We start from the raw sequence: 25917 nt of genomic DNA on the forward strand, positions 1-25917 counted from the left end.
TCTTCCTGAAGAAATGCCAGTCAGCAAATGGTTGGCATTGGCTTCTGCACAGCCTGACTGGAGATCAGGGTGTGTCACATCGAGATAGGACATGTGGGGACATGCAGCCTGAGTGAGTGCCTCTAATACACTCTCTGCCCACTGATGTTCCTGCTTATGCAGGCTCTTCTGGCCACAGTATGGAACAGTGGAACAGTTCTTACAAGAGAACATGGCGGCAGTGGCTGGCATTGAGCAGGCCTGTGAGTCTGTCAGCTAAGTGGAGGTCACAGCAGCCCTCACCCCTACCCCAACCCCATAGAGGTGGCTAGAGCAGCCTGAGTGCCCTGGGCTATACGAGAGAAATAAATGCACAGAGCTGCATGCAAGACAGGGACAGGACCGGTTAGCACTCACACACGCCCTCCTCAGAAGGGAGTCTAGAGCAGTACATAACCGGCAGGGCTGCGCCTCCTGTGGCCAGGGTTCTAAGGAAGGAAAAGGTGGCTTGTGTGCAGTGGTCATGACTTTCTTTGACTCTGGAACTCAGGCTCAGGAAGTATTGTACCTGAGGATCCTGAAGATCTGGCCCAGGGGTAGGCCCTGGGGCCTGTCTTTGTGTCTGTAGCTGGTCTCTTTGCACTCTCATTTGAAGAGGGGCGGGAGCAGAAGCAAAATAGAGCCTTGGATTAGCCCAGGGCCCCCAGCTTTCTAGAGGTCAGTCTAGGATGTGCGCAAAGAGGTGCCCTAGGGAAGTCAAGGGCTGTTGCAGACCTGGCCTGCTGGGAGACTATGTGTTGTTTAGCAAAGTTCTGAGGTTGCATGTAGATCATGAGTGGAGCTGAGTTGCAACATTCTCCTGAGATCAAATGGCGTGGTGGCCAGGCTGGGGTTGCTCAGGGACAACAGAACTTGTTGTCCTATGAGGCTGGGTCCCCACACCCGTGTCCAGCCTATGTCCTCTCTGTGCTTGTCCTGTGGCTGAGATTGGGGGTGGGCTTTTCAAGTTAAGGGGTTGTGAAGTGCCTTGATTGTGGCTGTTGATTTGATTGTGGTTTCTTCAGAGAGCTCATCAGGGCAGCCCAGCAACTGCCCTGACAGCCATAGAGAGGGAGCGGAGGAGTGGCAGGCTTCATGGGTGAGAGGAGCCAGGACCTGCTCTGTGTGCTTAGCAATACCTTTGGCGCTAACCCTGGGTGATGTTCTGGATGTGACTGCGGTGGGGTGGCTCCTGAGAAAGCAGTTCCCCAGGTAAGCACACCCACTGCAGGGAGCTTCGTGGATGGTTATTTGGGAGATTGTTACACAAAACTGGCTTTTCAGCAGGGTGTGGTGGTGCAGCAGGTTGATTGCTATGAGTTCAAGGCCAGCCTGGTCTACATAGTGAGTTCTAGAACAACCAGAACCATATAGGGAGACCCTGTCTTAAACAACAACTACAACAAAAAACACTAGTAAAGCATAGCTTTGAAAAATACAGCTGGGATGGTGGCACATGCCTGTCATCTCAGGGAGGTGGAGGCAGGCGAATCAGGAGTGTGAGGCCAGCCAGCGCTACAGGAGACCCTTTAAAAATGAAACAAGAAAGACCATTCAGAGCAGGAGCCGCCCACATGTGGTAAACGTGCTCAGAGTTAAAGGATAGGCCCGAGGCTTACCTGGGCAGTGGGGTCAGTGTTTAAGCCTTTGGAACCATCCTTACTGGCAGAAAAGGTTTGTTTTATTGCTGTGTGTGTGTGTGTGTGTGTGTGTGTGTGTGTGTGTGTGATGTATGTAAAGATGACTGGAGGTGGTGGGGCATACTGTCATCCTGGCAGGTGGGAGCTGATGCAGGAGGACCAGCCATGGTTAGGTATCAAAACTCTTGACTTTAAAAACCAAAAGGGAGCCAGGCTCAGTGGCACACTCCTGCAATCCCAGTGCTCGGGGAGGCAGAGGCAGGCGGAGCTCTGTGAGTTTGAGGCCAGCCTGTTCTACAAAGTGAGGCCAGGACATCTAAGGCTATACAGAGAAACCCTGTCTCCAACAGAAAACAAAACAAAACGGAAAAGGAAAAAGAAGAGGTGTTAGTACACACCCATCTTCTTGGCACTCCAGATACAGAGGCAGGATTGCTGAACACTGGAGGCTGGCCTGGTGCAGGCCGTGAGTTCCAGGTCAGCAAGACCTGTCTGAGCTGAGAGAAGATGGCAGTGCCCTGGAGCCTTGGCTCTCTATCCAGCACCACATAAGCAGGTGTGGGACAGCAGGCGCAGTAGCCCTGGCCCACTCCCAGACACTGAATAAACTTGAGGCCAGCCAGGGTTATGTGAGACCTGCTCACATGAAAAAGAAAATCCAGGGCTAGAGCGATGGCTCAGCCCTAGGTGAGCACTAGGTGCTCTTCTAGGGGGCCCAGTTCAGTTCTCTCCACCCACACGGCAGCTCACGACTGTCTGTCACCCAGTTCCATGGGATCTCACACCCTCACACACATAAATGCAGCCAAAACACCAATGCACAAGAAATAAACAGCAAAGAAAACCTTAGTGTTTCTGTAAGATGTAGACAAGAAGAGGGAGTGCCATGTGGCCACCTGTGGCAGAGATTAAAGGGACAGTCACAAGGGAAAGGTGCTGGGTGGGGCTGCTCCTGCTACAGCCCAGTGACACCCAGGACAGAACAGGTTTTGTTGTTTGCAGCTTCCAGGTCAGAGGCGTTTGTTGCACTGCCATGGCTCCAACATACTGTGTGGCCTCGTGGAGACAACTTCAGACAGAAAATGAATTTGAGGGTGCTTGGCAACCGGGCTGGGTTCTGGGTGTACTCCCAATGCCAAGGCTGTAGCCAGGTGGTGTTCTCTGCTGGGTTGTGTTTTTCAGTTCTAGCCTTAAGAGTCTTCCATTAGCTGCATGTGGGGATGCACACCTTTAATCCCAGCACATGAGAGGCAGAGGTATGCAGATCTCTGCGAGTTCGAGGCCAGCCTGGTCTGTAACGTGAGTCCGGACAGCCAAGGCTACACAGCCAGAGAAACCCTGTCTCAAAAAACAACAACAAAGAAAACCCTCCATTTAGGGTTATTTGGGGCGTTTTCTAGCTTTCCTCCTTGAATTAGACATGCCTACTGTCCATCTGCTCTGTCCAACCTGCTCAGGGGAGCAGGAGGACACCTGTGAAAGCCACAGCTGTGGGTAGTTCCTGAGCCCCAGTTGATCATGGGGGTACCCTTCCCAGCAGGGCCCACGGCCTTGGTGAGCATGATCATCCGCCCGGAAGCTGCGGGAGGATCCCTGAACGGCATTTCCCAACAGGCTGGGCTTTACTGGAAAGGGGAGGCCACCAGGAGGTTGCTGGCCAGGGTTCAGTCCCTGCAGTTCCTTCTGCCGGCATGGCTCTGCGAAGGTGGCCTGGGCCTGGTGCCTGGGCTTCCTGAAGAAGGGATCGTGCCCTCCCTTCCTTGTGTCCTGGGTCAGGGCCGGCAGTGGCTGGAGGAGGAACACTGCTCAGCGGGGTTGGCTGAACACGGTGAAGCTCCTGGCTCCAGGGAAGGGCAGTATACACTGCCACTCTCACCCAGCCTTGTCTGGCTCTAGATATGACCACTTCATTACAACCTTGTAAAGAAACTCTCAGCCCTGTTTCTTAGCAGCCTTGGATCTAGTGGCTCAGACACAGCCCTACTCTTCCTGATTTGGGACCAGTCCATAGTATGCTGCCCAGATGGAGCCACCTATCTGCACGGACACCAAATTGGATTGGGGCCCATATGCCTTTCAAGCACATAGCAACCCTTTTTTTTTTTTTTTTTTTTTTAAGATTTCTTTATGCTGGGCAGTGGTGGCACACGCCTTTAACTCCACCACTCAGGAAGCATAAGCAGACGGATCTCTTGAGTTTGAGGCTAATAGTGTGTGGTCAGTAGAGCAAGTTCTAGGACAGCCATGGGTACACAGAGAAACCCTGTCCCGAAAAACCAAAAAGGAACAGAAAAAAAAAAAAAAAAGAAGAGAAGAAAAAGAGAGGTGGGAAACAATTGATTGTTGCATGTGGATGTATGCTGCGCGTGTTTAGGCACCTGCAGACACCGAGAAGCCTGGACACTTTTTAAAAAATTTATTTTATTATTTATTTGTTTTTCTGAGACAGGCTTTCTTTGTGTAGCTTTGGCTCTCCTTGTAGACCAGGCTAGCTTTGAACTTACAGTGATCCACCTGCCTCTGCCTCCCTGGGATTAAAGGCATGCACTACCATGCCCAGCTAACTTGGGCACTTTTTAAAAAAAAATTCTTTATTAATTACACTTTATTTACTTTGTATCCCCGCTGTGGTTCCCTCCCTCCTCCCAATCCCGCCCTTCCTCCACCCTCTGCATGCATGCCCCTCCCCAAGTCCTCTGATAGGGGAGGTTTTCTTTTCCTTCCTTCTGATTCTAGTCAATTAGGTCTCATCAGGAGTGGCTGCATTGTCTTCTTCTGTGGCCTGGTAATGCTGCTTCTCCTTCACGGGGAGGTGATTAAAGAGCAGGCCAATCAGTTCATGTCAGAGACAGTCCCTGTTCCTATTACAATGGAACCCACTTGGAGACTGAACTGCCATGGGCTACATCTGTGCAGGGGTCTTAGGTTTAACACTGCCATTTTAGCTGTCCTGAAACTCACTTTGTAGACGAGGCTGGCCTCAGACTCAGAGATCCGCCTCCAGGGTGTTGGGATTTAAGGCCTGCACCACTGTCAGCTGGCTTAAATAAGTCTTAAAAAAAAAAATTGCCATGGGCTTGAACTGCATATGGTCCCCAATTCAGTGATGTTGCCATTAGAGACGTGGGCTCAAGCTGGGCAGTATGTGGGGGAAGGCTCCCAATCTGTCATCCTGTAAAGTCTCCAAGGTGGTCAGGATGCCAGCTTCCCTGTGGAGGGCCTTCCCTACCCAGGCAGTGCTCCCAGCTCCCAGCCATGCCTCACCGAGCACACTGCTGTAAACTGTCGCACCTTGTATAAATACTTCCTGTTGCTTTACTCAGCTACTCTCCTGAGACAGAGAAGATGCCAGCACCCTGATGCTTGCCTTGGTGTGTGTGTGCGTGTGCGCGCGTGTGTGGTGTGTGTGTCTGTGTGTCTTGTGTCTGTCTTGGGACCAGCCTGCTGGGGCCTTGCCTATTCCCACTACACTGCCCTGTCCCAGGAATGGGTCAGTGCTGAGAGCATTCAGGCCCAGTGACCACACACTCTGTCTCTGTCCCACAGACCTGAAGCCAGGCGGCTCTCCACCAAGCATGCTGGTGCTGTCAGCCAGGTGTAACCACCTGGCCAGTACTGTGTCTCACAGTTGTGTCCTTGGTTTTGGCAAGCTTCAGGAGTGACACAGCCCTCAGCAGCACACAGTCAGGCTTGTTAAGCTGATGGGATCACTTACAACCCACCCTAGGGATGGTGATATGACCCACCCCCAGCCACATATGTTGCCCTCCAGCATGCACCTAGGGGCCAGTCTAGAAATTGCTGAGGGCACAGAAGTGTCATACCTGCTGTCACCTGGTCCCCAGGACTCTGTCTTGCTGTGGAGGTGGCAGCACAGACTGTGGGCCCCTGAAGACAGCAGCCAGATGGAGCTTCAGCCCTGACTCTCGGGGCAGGGGCTGGTCCAGGTATGCTTACGCTTCCATATCACTGTTCACTCAAGTGGGCCAGGAACCTGGAGGCAGGAGCTGAGGCGGAGGTCATGGAGGCTTACTGGTTTGCTCACCCAGGTGAAGCCAGGACCACCATCCCATGAAGGGTGCCATCCACATTAGGCTGAGACCTTCCCCATCAATCACTAATTAAGAAAATGCCCTGCAGGCTTGACTGCAGCCTAATCTTATGGAGGACTCCCCTCCTCCTAGATGACCCCAGCTTGTTGTTTAGGTGTAAAACTGTCCGGCACAGTTGACCCCTTGTTGGCTTGATACAAAAACACATTACTGTTAAGCCATAACTTTTCCTTTCCCAAGATCACATATTAATATCAACATTAACAATATAAATATTCCAATTTTTTAAGTCACACAATCTTTAAAAATTCAGTCTCTTTAAAAAAAATAGCTGGTCTCTTAAAATCCAGTCTTTTAAAAGTCAAGGTCGCTCAACAGTGGGCTGTGTATAATCAAAACTCTTACTTCAGGAGGGAAGAGCCAGGGCACAGTAACAATCAAGTCAAAGCAAGACCCAGACTCTGTAAGTAACTCAGTATCCAGTTGACGGGTGGAGCTCGCCCATAATCCCAGCACTCCGGAGCAGAGGTAGGCAGATCTCTATCAAGGCCAGCCTGTTCTGCAGAGTGAGTTCCAAGACAGGGCTACACAGAGAACTCTGTCTCCCCACCCCGACCCCTCAAAAAATCCCAATCAAACCAAAAAAACCCTTAATAGCCAGTGTTTCGATCCTCCAAGATCTGGACTCCTCCAGGGAGTGTGGCCGCTTCTGGCCCTGGCCTGTGGCTCTGCACACACTGTCTCGGGCAGCTTCACTGCACCCCCTGCTGTCCCTGCTGGCCGTCCCGTGTTGCCATGTCCTCCGCTGCAGATGGGCTGTGCTTTCACCGAGAGTCTGTCCTGGCTCTCTAGAGGGACTCCAGCCGCGCTACAGAGTGCCAGGCCTGGACTGTGCTCCGTGACCCCTTCATGCCTTCAAACCAGCCCGCCTGGGAATCTCTTCACCTAGTCAGAAGCCTGTGAGGGCTGACGGCATTGGCCACTTCTGAGACAGCTTCTGTGTGCTGCCCCTGCGGAAACGCTTCACAGCAGGGTTTACCTCAGTGATGCCGCTCTTTTTTTCTCTTTTGAAACAGGGTTTCTTTGTGTAACCTTGGCGGTTCTAGACTCACGAGGAGGCTGGCCTCGAACTCATGGAGATCTGTCTGCCTGCCTCTGCCTTCCGAGTGCCGGAATCCCAGGCGCGTGCCACCATGCCTGGCTTCTTACTAGCTTTTCTTGCTCAAAGTTCCAGAATCCTTGCACGCCCCTCAGAACAGCAGGCCTCTGCACCACTCCTCTATCTTGGTACCAGTTTCTGTATCGACTAGGGTGTCTATTGCTGTGGTGAAACCATGACCAAAAGCAGCTTACACAGGAAGGGGATGGCTTACACTTCCCAGCTGCTGCTCAGTGATGGTGGGACCAGCACCAGTCACACCCCTGCCTGCATTTAACCCGCCTACCATGATCTCACCTGGCCCACACCCTACAGCCCCATGTTCTCAGCACCATCAGTGCCCACAGGAGAACTGCCCTTCCATGTCTCCCTGCAGACAGCTTCCTGTCCCGCGCACTCGCTCAATGCTGTCCGCTCTGTGCGCCACCCCTCCCCTGCCCCACAAGAACAAACCTGGGTGTTGCCTTGCACTCATTCAGGTGAGGGTCCCAGGAGTCAGTCCATTTCAGGAGGGGCTCTTGTCTGGGCATTTCTCCACCAACCTGTCCCTCTCTGGGTAACGAGAGAGTCCTATGCTGGGTGACTCTCCCTTTTCTCCACTCACCTCCCAGGTTTGGTGGCCAGCATCAACTGGACCTCCTTGCTCTCAAGTGTTACCAGACCACATCAGAAGTGGCTCCATGGCCTTGCAGAACTCTGCCTGGGTTTTCTCAGTGAGGGGAACCAAGAGAAGCCAAGACCTGAAGACCCACCTCCCTCTTGGCTGCAATCTGGATATAGTGTGTGATCTTGGCCTGCAAGGTCCCTGCCCTGGCTCCCTCTACCTCGCTAGGACATGCGGCAACCGGGGCTGGCTGTACTGTCCTGACAGTGAGAAGCGTGGTGGGCCCTGACAGCGGGGGCCTCTTGTTCATCTGGCTGCTCGCTTATCCTCCCTGAGGGTCCTGTACTTAGTGCCATGCTGCTTGGATGGGCAGCCGTGTGCAGCCCCAGTTCTTGCAGTGCTGCTGTGATCACCTCCCTTGCCTCCCAAGTGCTGGGTTTACAGGTGTGTCGCAGCATGCCTGACTCCAGATTGCTTCTTTCCCAAGCCTTCAGGAGCAGCCATAGCCTGCCTGAGTGCCAGGACCCAGGGCTGTGGGCCATGTAGAGCCCCTAGCCCTATAATTCTCAAGCTTGTAGTTCACAACTAGTAACCGCCGTACACTCACCAGATTGGGGGAGAGCTGGTGCTGGTGCTGGAGCTGCCTAGACCCTCAGCTGCCCAAGTCCCAGAGGGCTGTGTTCTTTCTGACTGGAACCAGTGCAGGGGCAAGGCTTCTACAGGCTCCAGATTGTATTCCTTTTGAGACCTGGCTGAGAGGGTGGGCTGCATTCCAGAAAGTTCTTGGATGCTTTTGGGTGGTTGTGTGTATGTGTGGACAGGGCATTAAATCCAGTTTGTGGGCTGGACCACTGATTGTTCAGAGTCCTGTGGTGGCTGCGGTAGGAATGGGTGGTTTAGAACACAGGACACCTTTGCAGAAACTCAACCCCCTGTGCCATTCAAGGTCTTTGAGTCTGTGCTGTGTGAAGAGATTAGATGTGAGGCACCTGCTGGCTAGTGGCTGGCACCAACAGGGTCACCTGTCCCTGCATCCTAGCTCCCCCAGTGGGCTTCCAGCTGTCAGGCTCATGGCCCAAGGCCATGGGAACAGCTGTGCTCCTCCGTTTGTTGGGGACTGAGCAGCCCCTCCTGGTCTTTTGTTAATCTGCTTTCATTCTGTGAGGCCACTGTGACCTTGTGACAGGTGTGGTCACAGCACGCTGCCCAGAGGCCGTTGGCTTTTGAGGCAAGGTCTTGCTCTGCAACCCAGGCTGACCTGGCCTCATCAGCCTTCTGCCCCAGCCTCCTGCCTGTTGGTGCACCACCATGCACAGCTTGTTCTGTTGTTGTTCTGTTGCTCTGCCCATCCATGGCTTGTTGTTGAGATGACGGGCCTAGCCTCTGTGCCCAGGAGCCCAGGTCTGTGATAGCAGCCAGGTCACATGGGGACAACCACCTGAGATCAGCCATAAGGTCACCCTCAGAGCTGACCTGCTAGGCTGCCATCCAGACTCCATGTACATGATGAAGGATGGTGTCCTTTCCTGCCTTGTCCCTGGCACTCAGAAGTCTTGCTACATGGTGAATCCTGTGTTCTGCGTCTGTGCTAGCCTCTGGAGAGCTTGGCCCTGAGGTAAATGTGGACCAGGGCTTGCACCTGTTCTTCCAACCCCTGAGCACGGTTGAGGCCTCAGGCCCATTGACATAGTGTCACTGATGTTTTGGCCAGAAGGGCCACCTTGTGTCTCTCAAAGACTTCCTTTAACCTGTCTTGCCATTTATGTTAAGATATGACCCCATGACAGAGTTTAAGCATGTATACCAAGCCCTGAGGAAAGAAAGTGGAAGGATACTGAGTAGCTCAAGGATCTGTGTACAGAGGATGCTGCTTTGTGGTACCCTAATCCACAGGGACATGCACATGGGAGGCAGTGCATATTGCCACAGAGCTGACTCCCACAGAGGCGCCTGGCCAGTGAGGAATTGTATGTTCTGAATTCTCTGTCAGGGTCTCAAGTAGCCCAGGCTGGCTTTAAACTTATATAGACAAAGATGCCTCATCCTCCTAAGTATGGGGATATACTCACGCAGCATGTGACCTCAGGGTCTGAGGTCATACCCAGGGCTCCTTCTCCTTCTGGGTATCTCCACCAGTTGCTGGCCCCTCAACTCTGAAAATGTGAGCTTTGGCTGGGGTTGGCTCAGTGACAGGTGTGCACCTGGTATGCCCAGCATCACGCAGAACCAAGCAACCCTTCCACCCCATCCAGCATGCGTGCATGTGGCTCTCACCTGGGGTGGGGCTGCCACTCCTGCCTGCTCATGGTGTGGGCTGGGGACATCTCTGTCAGGTTGTCTTTCAACACCTGTCATTCCAAAACTCTCCTGTGTGTCTTAAGGCATTCTAGCAAACACCTGCTTTTTTTCCTAAGGACTTACTTGACCAGATTCTGCGCTTCTAATGACACCAGTGGGTAAAGGCTGGGTTATGGTATGGCCTTGTGTCTTTAGCACAGTGGCCCTCGTGCATGCTGCCCCTTGTATGTGGTCCCCATGGGAAACAGAGTGGATGCTGGGTGTTCCGGACCGTGACTGGCTGGCCTGTTCCTGAGGGGCTGACCCTGTGGAACGTGTCTGCTGAGATGTGACCATGGCTCTGTAGAGAAGTGTAGGTCATTTTGTAGGGCCACAGGCTGCCTCAGAGGCCCACCTGTCCTCTGGCTGGCTGCTCCTGCCATGCCAGCTGGTGGCAGTAGTTCTGGCCCTGGCCCAGTGCAGCACACTTCACCCTCACGCCTAAGAGCTCCACCTGCCCTGCTTGGGAGGCATTGGCAGAGCAGCTGCACAGAGCCTCCGAGTCTTGGGAGAGGTGGAGGAGTCAGGAGCCTGCAGACCGCAGTGTCTCTGGGAAGTTGCCGTGGCCGGGAAGGCACAGGAGTGAACTCGGGGCTGTGTGTGGGCTGTCCTGAGCCGAAGCCCTCCATGCAGGGTTTCTTCAGACACAGTGACCAAAGCCCAGCTAAAGTGAAGGGCTAGCCAGGTGCGCCCTCCGACAGCAGCGGCATGTGTGATGTGCGCCTCAGCTGGGCTCACACCCTGCTGGCTCCTGCATCTGGCAGCCCTCTTGGCTGTGGCCCTGCCTTTGTGATCTGCTTCCTCCTCTTTTGGGGAGTCACAGCCTGTGACAGTGTCCCTGGCTCCTGGCCAGCCTCTCAAGGCTCTTCTTCTGTGACTTTGGCTCTGCCAGTTGGAGGGTCTCCTACTGACCCTTCAAAACCCTGAGGTTCTCCGAATATGCTATTTGGCTTGAAGGGTAGAGATTTTCTGTCCATTGATGCTTTCCCCTTTTGTTCTCTTGTAGGATTCTGTGTCACTGAAACCATCCATCCGATTTGAAGGAAGCCAAGGAGTAAGTGTTCCCTGTCCTGACACACATGGACTATGGAAGAGTCGGGTTCCTGCCTGTTCACCTCTGAGTGGCCCCAGACTGGACCCTGATGCCCAGTGAAGGCCATGTGTGAGAGCAAGTGGTCATTTCACAGTGATCCTTGGGGTGCCTTCTTGAAGATGGATGCCATTCCAGCCCATGGGGTGGGCATGTGTGTGGTATTTCATAGAGATAGAAATGCCTCCATGTAAAACCCACCCTCACTACCTTGTGGTTCTGGGGAGGGAGCCCAGCACTGTGACAGGTCAGGCAAGTGCTCTTCCAGTTAGCTGCTGGCTCCAGGCCTCTGCTTTAATCACTGTTCTGCTGCTGTGGGGAGGCACCGTGACCACGGCAGCTCTTACAGCATTTAACTGGCTGCTGGCTTACAGTTTGATCACCATAGTGAGTGCATGGTGGCAGGAAGGCAGACACGGTGCTGGAGCAGTAGTTGAGAGTCTCTATCCTCATCTGTAGGCACAGAAAGAGGCTCTGGGCCTGGCTTGGGCTTTTGAAACCTCAAAGTCCACCTCCAGTGACAGACTTCCTCCAACGAGGTCACACCTCCTAATTCTTCTAATCCTTTCAAATTTTGCCACTCCCAGGCAACTAAGCATTCAAATATACGAGCCTGGGGTACCCATTCTGATTCAGACCAGCACAGCCTCTTCTAGTTGTTGTTGTTTTTGGACTTTTTGTTATTTTGTCTCTCCCCCTCCCCCCTCCCTCCCGAGCTGAGGACCTGAGGACCGAACCCAGGGCCTTGTGCTTGCTAGGCACGCGCTACCACTGAGCTAAATCCCCAACCCCCTCTTTTTACTTTATTTCCCCTAATTCTTTTGCATATTTGTTTATGCACTAAGTGCCCGGTATCCACTGAGATGGAAGATAACTTTGCATGCCCTGGAACTGGAGTTACAGGTAGTTGAGAGCTGCCGTGTGGGTGTTTGGATTCTAATCCAAGGCCTCTGCAAGAACAAACAGTGCTCTTAACCCTAAGCCATCTCTGCAGCCCCCACCTTTTACTTATATTTTGAGACAGCATCTAGCTATATTACTGAGAATCATCCTGCCTCAGCCTCCTGAGTCGCTGTGGTGGCCAATCTGTGCCCAGTCCTGTCTTTTTATCTTTTCACTTGAAGTTGCTGCCTCATGGCTGACTTGGTAGGTACCCAGCAGCCTATGGGGTTGGGTGGCTGTGGGGTTGGGTGGCTGTGGTGGACTCCCTGTGCCTCCCGGGGCTCTGGGGCTATGTGCCTGTCTGACTGGGAAGAGGTCATCCTGACCACTGGCCCCTCACTGGCAGTGGGGCTGTAGCCCCAGGGAAGGCTGGGGCACTAGTGTTTCCACCTCTCTCCTGCAGATGCCCAGACCCTGCAGGTGAATTCAGCTTCATCTTACTGTGGCTGGCTGCCAGACATACGGCATGCCTCAGCTGCCCACGGGGCCCGCGGTTGCTAGCCTGTGGAGCCCTGTATTAGTGAGGGTTGTCTAAAGAAGCAGAACTGATGGAATGAAGAATGAATGCAGATATATGTGGGATTTATTAGAGTGGCTCACAGGCTGGGGTCCAGCTAGTGCAACAACGGCTGCCGGAGGGTGGAAGCCCTAACAGTCCAGTGGCCGCTCGGTCCGTGGGGTGGGAAGTCTCAGCGTCTTCGCTGTGCACCACAGTCCTGAAGGAGTAGGCTCTAATGCCAGTGAAGGAGTGGACTTGCGAGTGAGAGGGAGAGCAAGCAAGTAGTGTTCTCTTCCTCCATGTCCTTTATCCAGGCTGCCAGGAGAGGGGGTGGCCTAGATGAAAGGTGAATTTTTTCACCCCAGAAGACCGGGATCTAGGGTGGATCTTCATACTTGAAATGATTCCACTAAGGAAAAGTTCCTCAGAGGTGTGCCTGGCCACTTGGGTTTTAGTTAATTCCAGATGAGGTCAAGTTGCCTGTGCACCAAGGGCTCATTCCACAGAAATTGTACCAGCCATGCCTTTTGCTGCCTCTGTGCTTTGGTCCAAGGCCACCGCACATCTGTCTGTGATGGGGTCATGGAACCCAGAACAGCCAGTTCCCGACACTCGCCCTTAGCATACTCCTGCCCTACTCCTCATTCTGGGCTGGCCTCAACCTCATGATTTTCTGCCTCAGCCTCCTTAAGAACATGCCACCTGTTAAGGGTCTTGATGTCACACATCACTGGGGTGGATGTCTGGATGCCTCATCAGTGCCCCTGCAGTCATGGTGGCCAGAACCAGGCTCCAGGAGACTGTGTGCTTAGCAAAGACCAATGTATGCCACCTGGTCATGGCCACCCAGGACCCCAGAACAACTAGACTCCCAGGACCAGTTCCTTGGCATGGGCCTCATTCCCCAGACCCCTGCAGCATTTGCCTGTATGCACTGCTCCTCCTTCGTGGCTCTTGAGCTCTGCCATCCCTGCTGTCTGGCTGTTACGGGGCATTGAAGCCATAGCCCTTGAGTGGCAGTGACTGCTACCTGGCCGACCCTGTGCTAGAGAACACTTGGTGTCTATGGCTACGTACCACGGTGCAACCGGAGCTCACAACCCATGTTTGTAGCTGGCAAGGCAGGGTGGTCAGAGACAGTGCTGTCCCTCTGTCTGGGATCGGAGGCTGCAGAGTGACTAGGATGGCCATTGGTCATGCCTGCTGTCCTGGCTTCTAAGCCAGTGGTTCTCAACCTTTCCAAAGCTACATACCTCACCAGGCTCTTTTCCTGCAAATGCTGAACCTAGGCCACCCCCACCCTCAGACAGCTTGGAGCCATGCTGAAGTTGGTCACTAGGGCTGGCAGCTGAGACCCCACACAGCAGCAGGCTCTGGCTATGCCTTGATGTTATGATGCTACTACCCACTGGGCAACTGCAGCATTCACCATGGCAGATCCAGCTCCCCTTTGAGTCCTGGCCAAGTCCCCCACCTGCCGCCTCTACCATGCCTGGATGATAGAGCCCAGCACCCTGTGTGGCTTGTCCCCAGAGGGACAGAGCTCCCTTTCTCAGTTCTGCCACAGCCCCCAGCACTGACTGCAGTGCCCTGCCTCTCCTGCTTGGCACCCTTGCAGAGCTCCGGCTGCTGGCCCTGGATCAGGGCATTTGCAAGGAGCCTAACTGTCACTGGCTGTGACAACAGCCACATGCAACTCAGGGCTTGTGCCAAGGGGGTGTCAGCCCCAGCCTAAGCCAGGAACTCATGCCGTGGAGGCTCCACACACTAGGCACACTCAGAAACCCTTTCAAGTTGCTGAGCCCACAGCCCGTGGCTGTTTCCTCTTGCCATTCAGCAGAGTGCTAAAGCTATACCGGAAGGCCAGTCAAGACCTTGGCGGATGGGATGAGTCTGGGTGGCATTGCCTTCATGGCTCCTTGCAGGCTGCTGTGTTTGTGTGTCTACTGTGCATGCACATATGAGGCTGTGTGCTTGTAATTGGTGTGTGCACACCTGGGTGAGGTGTGAGAAGCAGGCTGGGGCCTGGGTTGTCAGATGCGGGATGCAGGGCACTCTTTCCCCTCTACACTTGATAAAAGCATTTGGGGGCTGGAGCAAGGAGTCAGTGGGTAGAGACTTGTTCAGCAACATTCCTGAGGCTCTGAGATCCATCCCAGGGCCAGACAAATCAGACATGGTACACGCCTGTTGTCCCAGCACTGAGGAGGTTGAAGCGGGACGGTCTGGAGTTCAAGGTCAGCCTAGGCCATGTTGTGAATTTGAGGTTGGTCTAGGCTAGAGACCCTGTCTCAGAAACAAACACATTTGAGCTAGGAGTGGTGGTGCACACCTTTAATCCCGGTGCTCAGGAGGTGCTGGATAGATCTCTGAGTTTGAGGTTAGCCTGTTCTACAGAGTGAGTCCTAGAACAGCCAGGACTATACAGAGAGACCCTGTCTTAAAAAAAAAAAAAAAAAAAAAAGAAATGGGCTGAAGAGATGGCTGAAAAATACTGTTTTTCAGAGGTACTGAGTTCAATTTCCAGCTCCCACATAGTGTTCTTAACCATCTATGCTGGGATCTGATGCCCTCTTCTGGCATGCAGGTGCACATGCAGGTAGAGCACTCATATGCATTAAATCAGTCAATCAATCCATACACCCATCAATCAGTCAGTCAGTCTTTTAAGAAACAAACCACAGGTGCATCTCGGTGAGTTCGAGGCCAGTCTGGTCTACAGAGAAGTTCCAGGACAGCCAGGAATAAAACCCTGTCTTGAAAAACTTTTTTTTTTTTTTAATTTAAAGCCAAAAAAAAAAAAAAACCCGCTGATGGTGTCACACACCCCTTTAACCCCAGCACTTGGGAAGCAGAGGCAGAGGCAGGTGGATCTCTATGAGTTTGAGGCCAGCCTGGTCTACAGAGAGACTCTAGGACAGCCAGGGCTACACAGAAAAACTCTGTCTTGAAAAAAATAAGATGAAAAGAAATCTGCCATCTTTATGCAAATTCCCAGGGCTCAAAAGAACCCACCACCTCAGGAGCTGACCCTGAAAAAAGGGTGACCCCATTTGACAAAAGGGTGAATGTGGCCTCAGATCTAAGGGTAAGACCTCCAATCCCATCATTTAGCCAGAGAGAAGGGGGAATTTGAACCCTATGAAGGGTTGAAGGAAGGGGTCTCAAAGACTCTGTGCTCTCACAAAGACCCTTTGCTTTCTCACAGTGCTCAAACTCCACAAACACAAATTAAAACCAACCACACACACATTTGCATTAAGATTAAGGCAACGCAGGTGATGGGGCCTTTTAGGCTTGATAGCTGAGCCGTGCAGACCGTAGGGTGAAACGCCTTGAGCCTTTCTATAGGCGTCTGCTGAGAGGGATGCATGCCGTCAGCAGCCCTTGCAGTTGTGTGCATTTTACTTTCATGGATGCTCCAGGCCAGGACAGCCTCACTGGCAAGGTGGGGAGCCTGGGTGACAGACAGCCTGGACTACTCCATAGCCCACCAGTTTGGGGGATCTCCTGCTTGTCTAAGCAGGAGACACCCTTCATGCCAGGAGGTGCCACAGAGGAGGGGCCCCATGTGTTCCTGCTGTGCAGCTTGCACATTGTAACTAGTGCATGGTGTCTGTGAGGGTGAGTGCTGGCTTGCGCTCCAGCCTCCCCGTGCCAAGACTCCCAGTGACATCCCCTCTTTCTACAGCACATCTCTATACCCCAGCCTGACTGCCCCGAGGAGTTGCGGGCTTTCTCCTTCTACCTCTCCAACATTGGCCGTGACAGCCCTCAGGGCAGCTTCGACTGTATCCAGCAATATGTATCCAGGTAAGGCTACCTGCCCTCAGGCCCCTTGGGACCCCAAAACTACCACAAGCTGGCCTGCGTCCTCTCCTGCAGTGGCCCAGGCTAGCATGGTGTGGCTTGGGGTAGAGGCATCCTAATAATAAACTTTCCCTTGTTTTGCAGCCGTGGGGATGTACACCTGGACTGCCTGGGCAGCATCCAGGACAAGGTCACAGTGTGCGCCACTGATGACTCCTACCAGAAGGCGCGGCAGAGCATGGCGCAGGCAGAGGAGGAGACTCGGAGCCGAAGTGCCATTGTCATCAAGGCTGGAGGCCGCTACATGGGTGGGTGGGAAGCTGCATTCTGGGCCAGAAGCCGGGGCTTGCTCTGTCACATGGCCGAGGAGGGCTGGGCCTTGGGTGCTCAAGGCCCCACTTAGTTATCTAGTTGTTCCCAGTCACTCCTCCAAGGGTTACTGTGGGCACACTGTAGACTGGGAGGCCAGTAAGCTGTAGTGACATGGGGACAGTGCAGCACAGGGCAAGCAAGTGTGTCTAAGGCTGACCATTGTGCACGGACAGTTATCCTGAGGCGGACTACTTCTCAGGAGCTCAGCATTCCTTACCTTCCTGTCATTCTTTGTGTAGGCTTGAGGCTTGTGGTCTTTCCCTGTCCACTTCAGCCTATGTAGTGAATTTGAGGCCAGCTTGGTGCACAGGAGACCCTGCCTAAGGGGTGGGGAGATGCCTCAGTGGAGGACCTAGGTTGCTCCAGGCACACAGCTGTAACTCCAGGTCCTCTTCTGGCCTCCTTGGCCACAGCATACATGCACAGACATATATACAGGCAAGACATTGTACATATAAAATAAAAATAAGTAAATCTCTAAAGAAGAGTGGGCATTTCAGCCAGGTGGTAGTGGCACACACTTTAAATCCCAGCACTCAGGAGGCAGAGACAGGCGGTTCTCTGAGTTCAAGGACAAACCTGATCTACAGAGTGAATTCAAGGAAAGCCAGGACTACACAGAGAAACCCTGTCTTAAAAAAAAAAAAAAAAAAAAACTGGGAATTTCATATTGCTCCTGCCCCACCCCCCACGCTTGCAGTGGGCCAGCTTTGAGTGGGACTTAAGTAGTTAGAACATGGCTTGACATCATCACTGGCACTGGCCTGTGCTGTCTCCCTGGTGACAGAGGCCCTCTCCTCAAATCCGAGATGGGCTGTGCATACGTGGGAATGACTCTGTGCTCCTGTGGATACCCATTGGTTAGCAGCCTCATTTTGTCATACCTTGTTTGGATACCATGGTGGCTTCTAAGACAGTCACTATTTAACTGGGGCACAGCTGTTGTCTCAGCCCCAGGGTCTGGGGCGGAAAGATGGTGAATCAAGATAGGCTGGGCTCTGTGGAGAGACGCATCTCAAACCACCAAACCCTGCATGAAACCTGCAGAGCCGTGGTTTTGGTTCCAGCTCAGCCCTCTGACCAGAGGCCTGGACGTACCAAACTGAATTGGGCTGTGAGGAGGGCAAGCACTGGAGGGGTCCCCCTGGCCCAAGTCCTGCAGGTTCCTGCTTGCTGCCCTGGGGGCTGCTCAAAATGACCTTTGGATGGCCATATTCGGCACTAGGTGAGGCCACATCTTAGTGATAGGCCCTTGGGTCTCTGCTGCAGCTGCTGGAGCAGCCCAGACGCTGTGACTCAGGTCGCCTCTAAAGCTACAGAAGCAAGCTGAGTCGGCAGTGGGGTGCTGTCAGAGGGAGGGTTCCAAGTTCTACATCTTAGGGTACAAAGATGTTCCTCGGCCTTGAGACACTGTCAGCCCCCAGCGCCTTTGGCCTTTGGACTGTGGCAAGACGCCTACACACTTGACACAGAATCTCAGTCTCCCCAGCCTCTGTCCTGTTGGCTGTGTTGTGGACAGCTCATGCTGTCCTATGGCATGCCCCCTACACCCTGAACCAGGCTCTCATTTCAGGCAAGAAAGTTCAATTCCGGAAGCCCGCACCAGGGGCAGCCGATGCAGTGCCTTTCCGGAAGCGGGCCACCCCCATCAACCCGGCAAGCGCCATCAGAAAGAGTGGTGGGAGCGGAGCCAGTAGTGTGGTGCAGCGGCCCTTCAGAGACCGGGTGCTGCACCTCCTGGCCCTAAGGCCCTACAGGAAGGCTGAGCTACTACTAAGGCTGCAGAAAGATGGGCTGACACAGGCAGACAAGGACACCCTGGACAGCCTGCTGCAGCAGGTGGGTACAGACCAGCGTGACCGCATGTGCTGCAGCCATTTTGAAAACACTTCTCCAGGCTGCCTAGCTCCATGGCGGTCCCTGGCCCAGCCTCCTGGAGCCTTGGACAGGTCTGCCTGAGCAGGGTCCCTGGCGATGATGCCTACAGACCTGTATGGTGTTGGAGTACAAAGTTGGCAGGTGGACACCACCTGGAGATATGCTCAGAGCTTGTGTCTGATGGGCTGTTAGCACTGCACTGTTGATGGGGCCAGTAACAATTGAAAAACAACTCGGGCTAGAGAGATGTTCCATTTTTAGGAGTGCTGGCTGCTCTTGAAGAGGACCCAGGTTCCATTCTCAGCACTCATGTGTTGGCTCACAACTGTCTGTAACTCTAGTTCCAGGAGATCCAAAGCCCTTTTCCGGTCCCCAGGGGCACCACGCATACACGTGGCAGTGGTGCACACCTTTAATCCCGGTGCTTGGGAGACAGAGGCAGGAGGATACCTGTGAGTTCAAAGCTAGCCTGGTGTGTATAGTGAGTTCTAAGAAAGCCAGAGCTGCACAGAGAAACCCTGTCTCAACAAACAGAATTATTAACACTAGCCAAGCTTTGGGGACAGCATAGAGGTGGCTTGGGTAGCCTGGCCCCTTCCTCTGGGTGACAACATAATAGAGTCTCAGAGAAAGCTTTGGAAACAGGGGAGACCACGCTCAGTCCCTGTCTCGGGCTGAGGAGTGCACAGATGTAGCGTGCAGGCAGAGGCGTCATAGGCTGTGTCACTCCCAGGGTCTCTGATTAGCCGTGTTGGGCCTACCATCCTGGCACTCTGTGTGATGTGTCTTGTGGGGGTAGCGTGACCCCACACACCTAGAACCCTGTCTTGGGGACAGGTCACCAGAGACTCTGAGCACCTACAGTGGGGAGCCAGAAGTCTGCCCTAGGGCGGAATGCTGGCAGCAGTGACATCAGTGGGAACACATGGCATCTTGGAGGAGCAGCAAGTGGGGCTATGTGTTCCTGTTACGAATAAGGGCATGACAGTACACCAGTAAATCTCAGTGCTGTCACAAAGTTGACTGCCAGGTTGGCAGCCTCTGACAAGAAATGGTGAGTTCAAGGCCAGCCTCAGCTGTGAGGCAAGGCTGTGTCTCTAGAACCTAGGAAATACAATTAATTCCTCTTAGTCCTTACCCAGCCTTGGCACAGTTGAAGAGTGGATGTTTGCATGGCTGCATACTGGCACCCAGCAAGGCCAGTACAGATGTGGCCTTGGCCCCTTCAAAGCTTCTGATCAGATTCTTTGAGCTTCAGCTGACAGCCTGAGATAAAGCAGCTGTGTGTGTGTGTGTGTGTGTGTCTGTGTGTGGAGTGTAGAGAACCGGCTAGTGGCCACTCTCCAAAGGGTGGAGGCTGTGAAGGGCTGTGAGCACATGAGCGGCTCAGCCACAGCACAGTTTGGGCCTTCAGCGGCTCAGGCACAGGGAACCTGAGGTGGGAGAGCATGGTCCAGGTGCTGCCACTGCCCTGTGGAGCCCATGGCTCCCTGAGCGCACACACCCCGCTGGCCCCACAGTGACGGTCAAGGAGAACTGGATTTCTTGCAGGTGGCGAGTGTGAACCCCAAGGACGGCACGTGCACACTGCAGGACTGCATGTACAAAGATGTGCAGAAGGACTGGCCCGGCTACTCTGAGGGCGACCAACAGCTGCTGAAGCGTGTGCTCGTGCGGTAAGGCCCTGAGCAGACATGTGGGACAGCAGGCTGCCACATGGTCACAATCACGGCTGTTCCAGCCAACTCTGCAGCCTCTCTGGGCCAGGGTGTCCCATCCATGTCCCCGTAGCTCCTGAGGAGCCTCTGGGCCCTCAGAGTGTGTGAGGCAGACGCCAAGAGAGCAATGCAGTAAATAGCCACTTCCCTGGGGCCTGGCCGAGAGCAGAAGATAGTTGGTTCTTGAGTGATTTTTTTTTTCTTTTGCTGAAAGACTGCTATTGATTCCTCCTGCTCAGGGACACCAGCTCACTCTGTGCTGGTCTCCTAACCGGAGTCCAAGTGCCCAGAGAGGCTGGGAGGGACATCGATGGCCCAGGCTTGCCACCTGTCACACCCTTTTGGACAACAGACCCAGCATTCTTGCTTCCTTTCTTTTTCTTTCTTTCTTTTTTTTTTTTTTTTTTTTTTTTTTTTTATGACAGGGTTTTTCTGTGTAGCCCTGGCTGTCCTGAACTCACTTTGTAGTCCAGGCTGGCTTTAGACTCAGAGATCCGCCTGCCTCTGCCTCCCAAGTGCTCAAGTGATGGGATTACAGGCAAGTGCCACCAGGCCTGGTTTCTCTTCTGCTTTTGAGTCAGGGTCTTGCAGAGACCATGCAGGCCATAACTCCTGACCCTCCTCCTCTCTCCACCCTCCACTACTACTGTGCTAATAATAAGTGTGTGCCCCATTGCCAGGGTCACCTTCACCCAAGTGCTGGCAGTGTCCACACCAGGCCTGTCACAGGTAGGGTGTGCTTCACCAGTGTGAGTGGTGCAGGCAGAGCTAGCGTTCCTGATGTTATTATTACCCCTGTGACGAGTGAATAATGAGCCATTGGCTGCTCACTTGCCAGATCATGGTGGGAGTGAGGTGGGAGGGACCACACCCAAGGCCACAGCTGACACACAGCCATTTGTGCTGATGGGGTCCTGGTGTGCTGCAGGCAGCGTATGTGTTCCTATCTGGCCGTTCTCCATCCTGGTATCATGCCTGGGCTCCGAGCAGGAGTTCTCTCTGAGGGCCCACACGAGCTCTTCTTGGCAGCTGCCCTGAACACAACCCAGCGCTGCTTCTGGGAACCGGGCCCTTTCTGTGCAGACATAGTCCCTAGGGCTATAGACATAGTCCCGATGGCAGTGTCACCATCATGCTTCTGCCACCCCTCTGCAGGAAGCTGTGCCAGCCGCAGAGTGCCACCACAGACTCCAGCCCACCCCGAGAGCATGGGCGCTCGGCCTCACCCTGTCAGGTACCCGCCTGGGGTGGTTAGTGTAGGTCCTAACCTTTGTGGCCAGTGTCCACTGCTGAGCCCACTTCTGCCTTTGGGGGTGGGGCGTGTCTGCAGAATCCCGTGCAGGGGCTTTCCTTCCCTCCTCCCCACCTCCTGTCCGGCTGGCTTCTTCTGAGGGTGGCCAGCTGTGCGCGGGCGCCCCCATGTGGCACAGCAGATCCTGTGGGTGGTTACTGCTTCCCATAGGCTTCTTGCTCAGCCTAGTCCCCATTGCTTTTCAGAAACGGTCACAGCATGCAGACTTCATCGACCCCCTGGCCAGCAAGAAGCCCCGGATCTCACACTTTACCCAGCGAGCACAGCCCACCCTCAATGGCAAGCTGGGCACCCCCAATGGCCACGAGACCCTCCTGCCCACACCAGGGCCCACTCCCACAGAAATCCTCGCTCCTAGCCATCTGCCCCCACGGCTGGAGCCCGAGAGGACCCATGACCCCCTGGCCGATGTCAGCAATGACCTAGGCCACAGTACCCAGGACTACAAGCACCAGGAGGCCGCCCCAGCCCCAGGCCCACACCTTGGTCAGCCCCTGCTGACGGACTTTCCCCACTCTGAGCGACCAGCTGGCTCCTCCCACACGCATAGCCGGCCCAAGAGGAAGTCCAAGAAGCACAAAGACAAGGAGCGGCCCCCTGAGCTCAAGCCCCCTGCCCTGCAGCCTGATGCACCCACCGCCCCTGTGCTGCCCCCAGAAGCCCCAGGTCAGTGCCACCTGGCTATCTATCTGAGCCTCTGCTGTGAGGACACCACTGGGTCAGGAGGACACCAGCCAGCCAGCTCCATGCTTGGGGCTGAGGGCTGCAGCACTCAGGCAGGGGTCCCATGGAAAGCAGCACTTGCTGAGAGCGCTGAGCAAGTCCTGGGCCAGAGAGGCAGTGGGAGGGTGAGAGGAAAACAGCCATATCCACGGTAGGGGTCAGCAGGGCACAGACGGATGCACTGAGCCCAGGGAGCAAAGGTGGCTGGGACCGGAGGACACTGAGAAGTGAGACAGAACCCTTTGTGTCAGGAGACCCCGAGAGGGGACCTCTGTGTCCAGGATATGGTGTCACAGGCTCTGTGTTGCCTGTGTCCTTGAGTCTTAAGCTGTCAGGAGGACCCTCTGAACACCCAGGACTGTATATGCTCCCCAGGCACCCAGAGCTGCTTGAAGGTGGCTGAGAGGAGGAGGCGCCACTCTGGGTCCAGCAAACAGCTGCCACACCTGCTAGGAGCTGTCTGTGAGAGGCTCAGCCACCACCAGGCTGGGAGGGCTTCATCTGACAGAGGCACTTTAGATGGTCAGGAAGCCACAGCCCCACCCCAGCTAGAGACAGTACACACCTCTATGCCAGAGCCCAGATAAGCACACACCTGCGACACCTTACAGACACAACGCACACCTGTGACAGCCCAGCACAGTGCTCACCTGCGACAGATTACAGACATGGGTGGGCGCCAGGTGTCAGATCCAGCCGATGCCACAGAGGACACTCCTTTTCCCTTTGTCCAGCAAGGCCCAGAGCTTGGGCTAAGTTTGCTCCTGCTCGGCAGGCCTCGGCAAATGCCTTAGGCCCATTCCCAGGCAGTCTCTACTCTGCAGCGCCATTCTTAGCAGGTTTCCCAAGCCTCCCTCCTGTGTTTTAATTTTTGTGGACAGCACCAGGGCTTCACACTCTGGGCCCATGTCCTGTGCACCAGCACATGGCTTGTGTGGGGCCCTGAAGCGGGAGTGGGCTAGGCTGAGCATGTGGTTGGAACAGGGTGTAGTGCAGGCCCAGGGAAGCAGCAGGTGTAGCCATCCAGGTAGCCCAGGCTCCAGAGCGACGCTGTTTCAGAAAGCCAAGTAAATGGAGCAGACGGCTGGAAAGTAGTGTTCTGCTGGTGTGCAGCCTCATGCCCAGGCTCTGCCTGCACCTTGCTCACCCTTCCCAGGCTCCAGCAGCTGATGCTAGGTGTGGTCTGGGAGACTGTGGAGGACCCCTCCTGGCTGCTTCAGCCTCCAGTGTGCACCTTGCAAAGGACAGTAGAGTCTGACTGGGGCCTCAAGTGAAGCTGGTATCAGCAAGGTTTGCAATCCATCTGCAGTCAGAGGAAGCACAGCCTGGCCTTTCTTCTGGGTGGTCAGGGTCTGCGTCTCCAGCCTACTGTAGGTGCACACTGCCAGACTCTGGCTGAGCTCTGGGCCTGCCTATCGGCCACTTTTAGACAGGCATGACGGGGCTATGTGGCTGTGGCCTGGACAGTGGGTTTCTGCTCTAGCCAGCTGGTCTTGGTGCATTGCTCTCCAGGTGTGAATGGAGCCTGTGCCAGTGTCCCCACATCCTCTTCAGAGACCCCGGACTACTTGGTGTAAGTATCTTGCCTAGGCTGTGCCCAGGCCTAGCCAAGCCCTGCCTGGACCAGGTACTGCCCTCCACTGTGGCCCTTGCACTCCAGCAACCCTTGTTGTCCCTCAGGAAATACCCAGCCATCTCGTCCTCAGAGCAGCGTCAGAGCTACAAGAACGACTTCAACGCTGAATACAGCGAGTACCGCAGCCTGCACGCGCGCATCGAGCAGATCACACGCAGGTTCACACAGCTTGACGCACAGCTCCGGCAGCTGAGCCAGGGCTCCGAGGAGTATGAGGTACTGCAGGCACGAAGCTGGCAGGGACTCGAGCACAGGGTTTGGCTACGAGCTCCTGTGGTGGAGCCTGGGCCAGGTTGGGTGCCAGGGTCAGGTGTGTGACCTGGTGGGTCCCAAATCAGGAACGATGGGGCTAGTGCACAGGCTTCCGGGACATCCACTTGCCTTTCCCTCATGTGGCTGTTTCCGCCTGTTTCCCCACATGTCGCCTGTCCTCCTGGAGCATTAGACAGGCTCAAGAATTACACGGTGCTTTCTGACGCTGTGCCCTGCCTGTCTAGTTGGTCCCTTCCAGAGCGGGCTGGCACCTGGGGCTTCCCCAGGTAGGACATAATTAGTTCTCCGTGTTTACCCCCAGACAACGCGTGGGCAGATTCTTCAGGAGTACCGGAAAATCAAAAAGGTGCGTGATGCAGAACAGGTGCCGAGGGGGAAAGCCTGCCTGGCCAGGGGCGCTGGGTAGATGTTGCCTCACCTGCCGCTTGTTCCTCGCAGACCAACACCAACTACAGCCAGGAGAAGCGGCGCTGTGAGTACCTGCACCGCAAGCTGGCGCATATCAAGCGGCTCATCGCAGAGTATGACCAGCGGCAGCTGCAGGCCTGGCCCTAGCGTCAGTGGGCAGTCCTGGTGGCTCCACCTGCCTTTTCTAGTTTTCTATGAACTCGGCCCTTTAGCTGCCGCAGAGACCGTCTATTTTTGTACCTTTTCTACTCCGTGCCTCCTCCAAAGCCCACGCCTCCAGTGTTAGAGGCTCCAGGGAGAGTCAGCAGTGAGTACTGGGCTTGCTGCCTTCGGATCCTCAGCTGGCAAGGTGACTGCCGCTTCCTGACTGTGCCCAAAGCCCTCAGCAGTGGCTTCAGCAGCATGTGGTCCTCAGCCCCCTACACATACCTGTTGTTCATGTCACACTGAGGCTATGTGGTCCTGTACTGCTGGCCTTGTTCTGTCCCTCCATCCATTTGTGGGTTCTGGGGTCCACCCTGTTGGGTTCCCACTTTGGGGACCCCTGAGGGTGACACCTTGCTTGCCTTGTCCAGGGCGCAGGCTTGTGGCCCCCCAATTGCTGCTTTCTTACTGTGCCTCATCTCCTCATACCCCAAATCCTAGGGGCCATTGGTGTGTGCTTGTCTGGGTCCATGTCTGTGTGTGAGTGTGAGTGGTGTCAGTTGTTTGAGTTTTGCACATTCAGAGGGAAGCCATTCTGGGAAAGTGGTGGGGGCCACAGCGTCACTGCTGCCCGTAACTGCAGGGCCAGGAGAGAAAGGCAAACACAGATGTGTACTTTTTAAACCGTGAGGTGTCTCCGGATGGCTTTCAGAGAGCCGACTTCCTGGAGCCCTCTGCCTGGTCGGGTCCCACCATACCCAGCTCCTAGCTTTCCTTGGGGATCCCTGGAGTCCCCAGGCCCTCGAGGAAACCAACCCTTCATGTTTCACTAGCTGTTGGTTCCTATATGGGTCAGAGCCAGATCCTGCAGTGTGCAGGCTCTGGGGGGAGGGGTTCCCAGGGCGCCCCTCTCATCCTGAGTGCTCCGTCCAGGGCTATCTGTTGAATTGGTCTGTTTGGTTGTCTTGTCTGAGATTTGTGATGGAAAGGAAGGGCTACGCTCTGGGCTTGGGGTCCTGGTAGGCTAAGCATGGTCTAACTTATTGGTTGTCTCCCCGGGCCTCTGAACTGTACTATGGAGAACGTCTCCTTTGAGCCATGGACTTGGTGTTTACAGTCTTCACTTTTGCCAAAACGTTACAATTGACAGGAGAGGTGGTGCCGCAAGAGCCTTACTGTGCCCTCTACAGTGAGCAGAGCCGCCGGCTTTTAAAGTTTATAATAAACCTGATGGACAAACCCCGCTGTGGCTTGTGCGTGGCACTGTGGGGTGTGGGGCGGCCCCTGTGCTGCAATGAGGGT

General features: G+C 54.6%; 1 protein-coding gene across 1 annotated transcript in view; it reads left to right on the forward strand.

Annotated features, from left to right (window-relative positions):
* Ell (elongation factor for RNA polymerase II) overlaps positions 1-25858 on the forward strand; it is a 45942-nt gene extending 20084 nt beyond the window's left edge. Inside the window, exons 2-12 of the mRNA XM_021638014.2 lie at positions 10817-10864; positions 16033-16154; positions 16296-16459; positions 18097-18362; positions 19953-20077; positions 21275-21353; positions 21617-22097; positions 23667-23727; positions 23835-24006; positions 24365-24409; positions 24502-25858. Of these exons, the coding sequence (XP_021493689.1) occupies positions 10817-10864; positions 16033-16154; positions 16296-16459; positions 18097-18362; positions 19953-20077; positions 21275-21353; positions 21617-22097; positions 23667-23727; positions 23835-24006; positions 24365-24409; positions 24502-24618 (1680 nt within the window). The 3' untranslated portion in view covers positions 24619-25858. The remainder of the gene's footprint in view (positions 1-10816; positions 10865-16032; positions 16155-16295; positions 16460-18096; positions 18363-19952; positions 20078-21274; positions 21354-21616; positions 22098-23666; positions 23728-23834; positions 24007-24364; positions 24410-24501) is intronic.
* The last annotated feature ends 59 nt before the right edge of the window (positions 25859-25917 follow it).

This window comes from Meriones unguiculatus, chromosome 4 (assembly GCF_030254825.1).
Source record: "Meriones unguiculatus strain TT.TT164.6M chromosome 4, Bangor_MerUng_6.1, whole genome shotgun sequence".
Lineage (NCBI taxonomy): Eukaryota > Metazoa > Chordata > Mammalia > Rodentia > Muridae > Meriones > Meriones unguiculatus.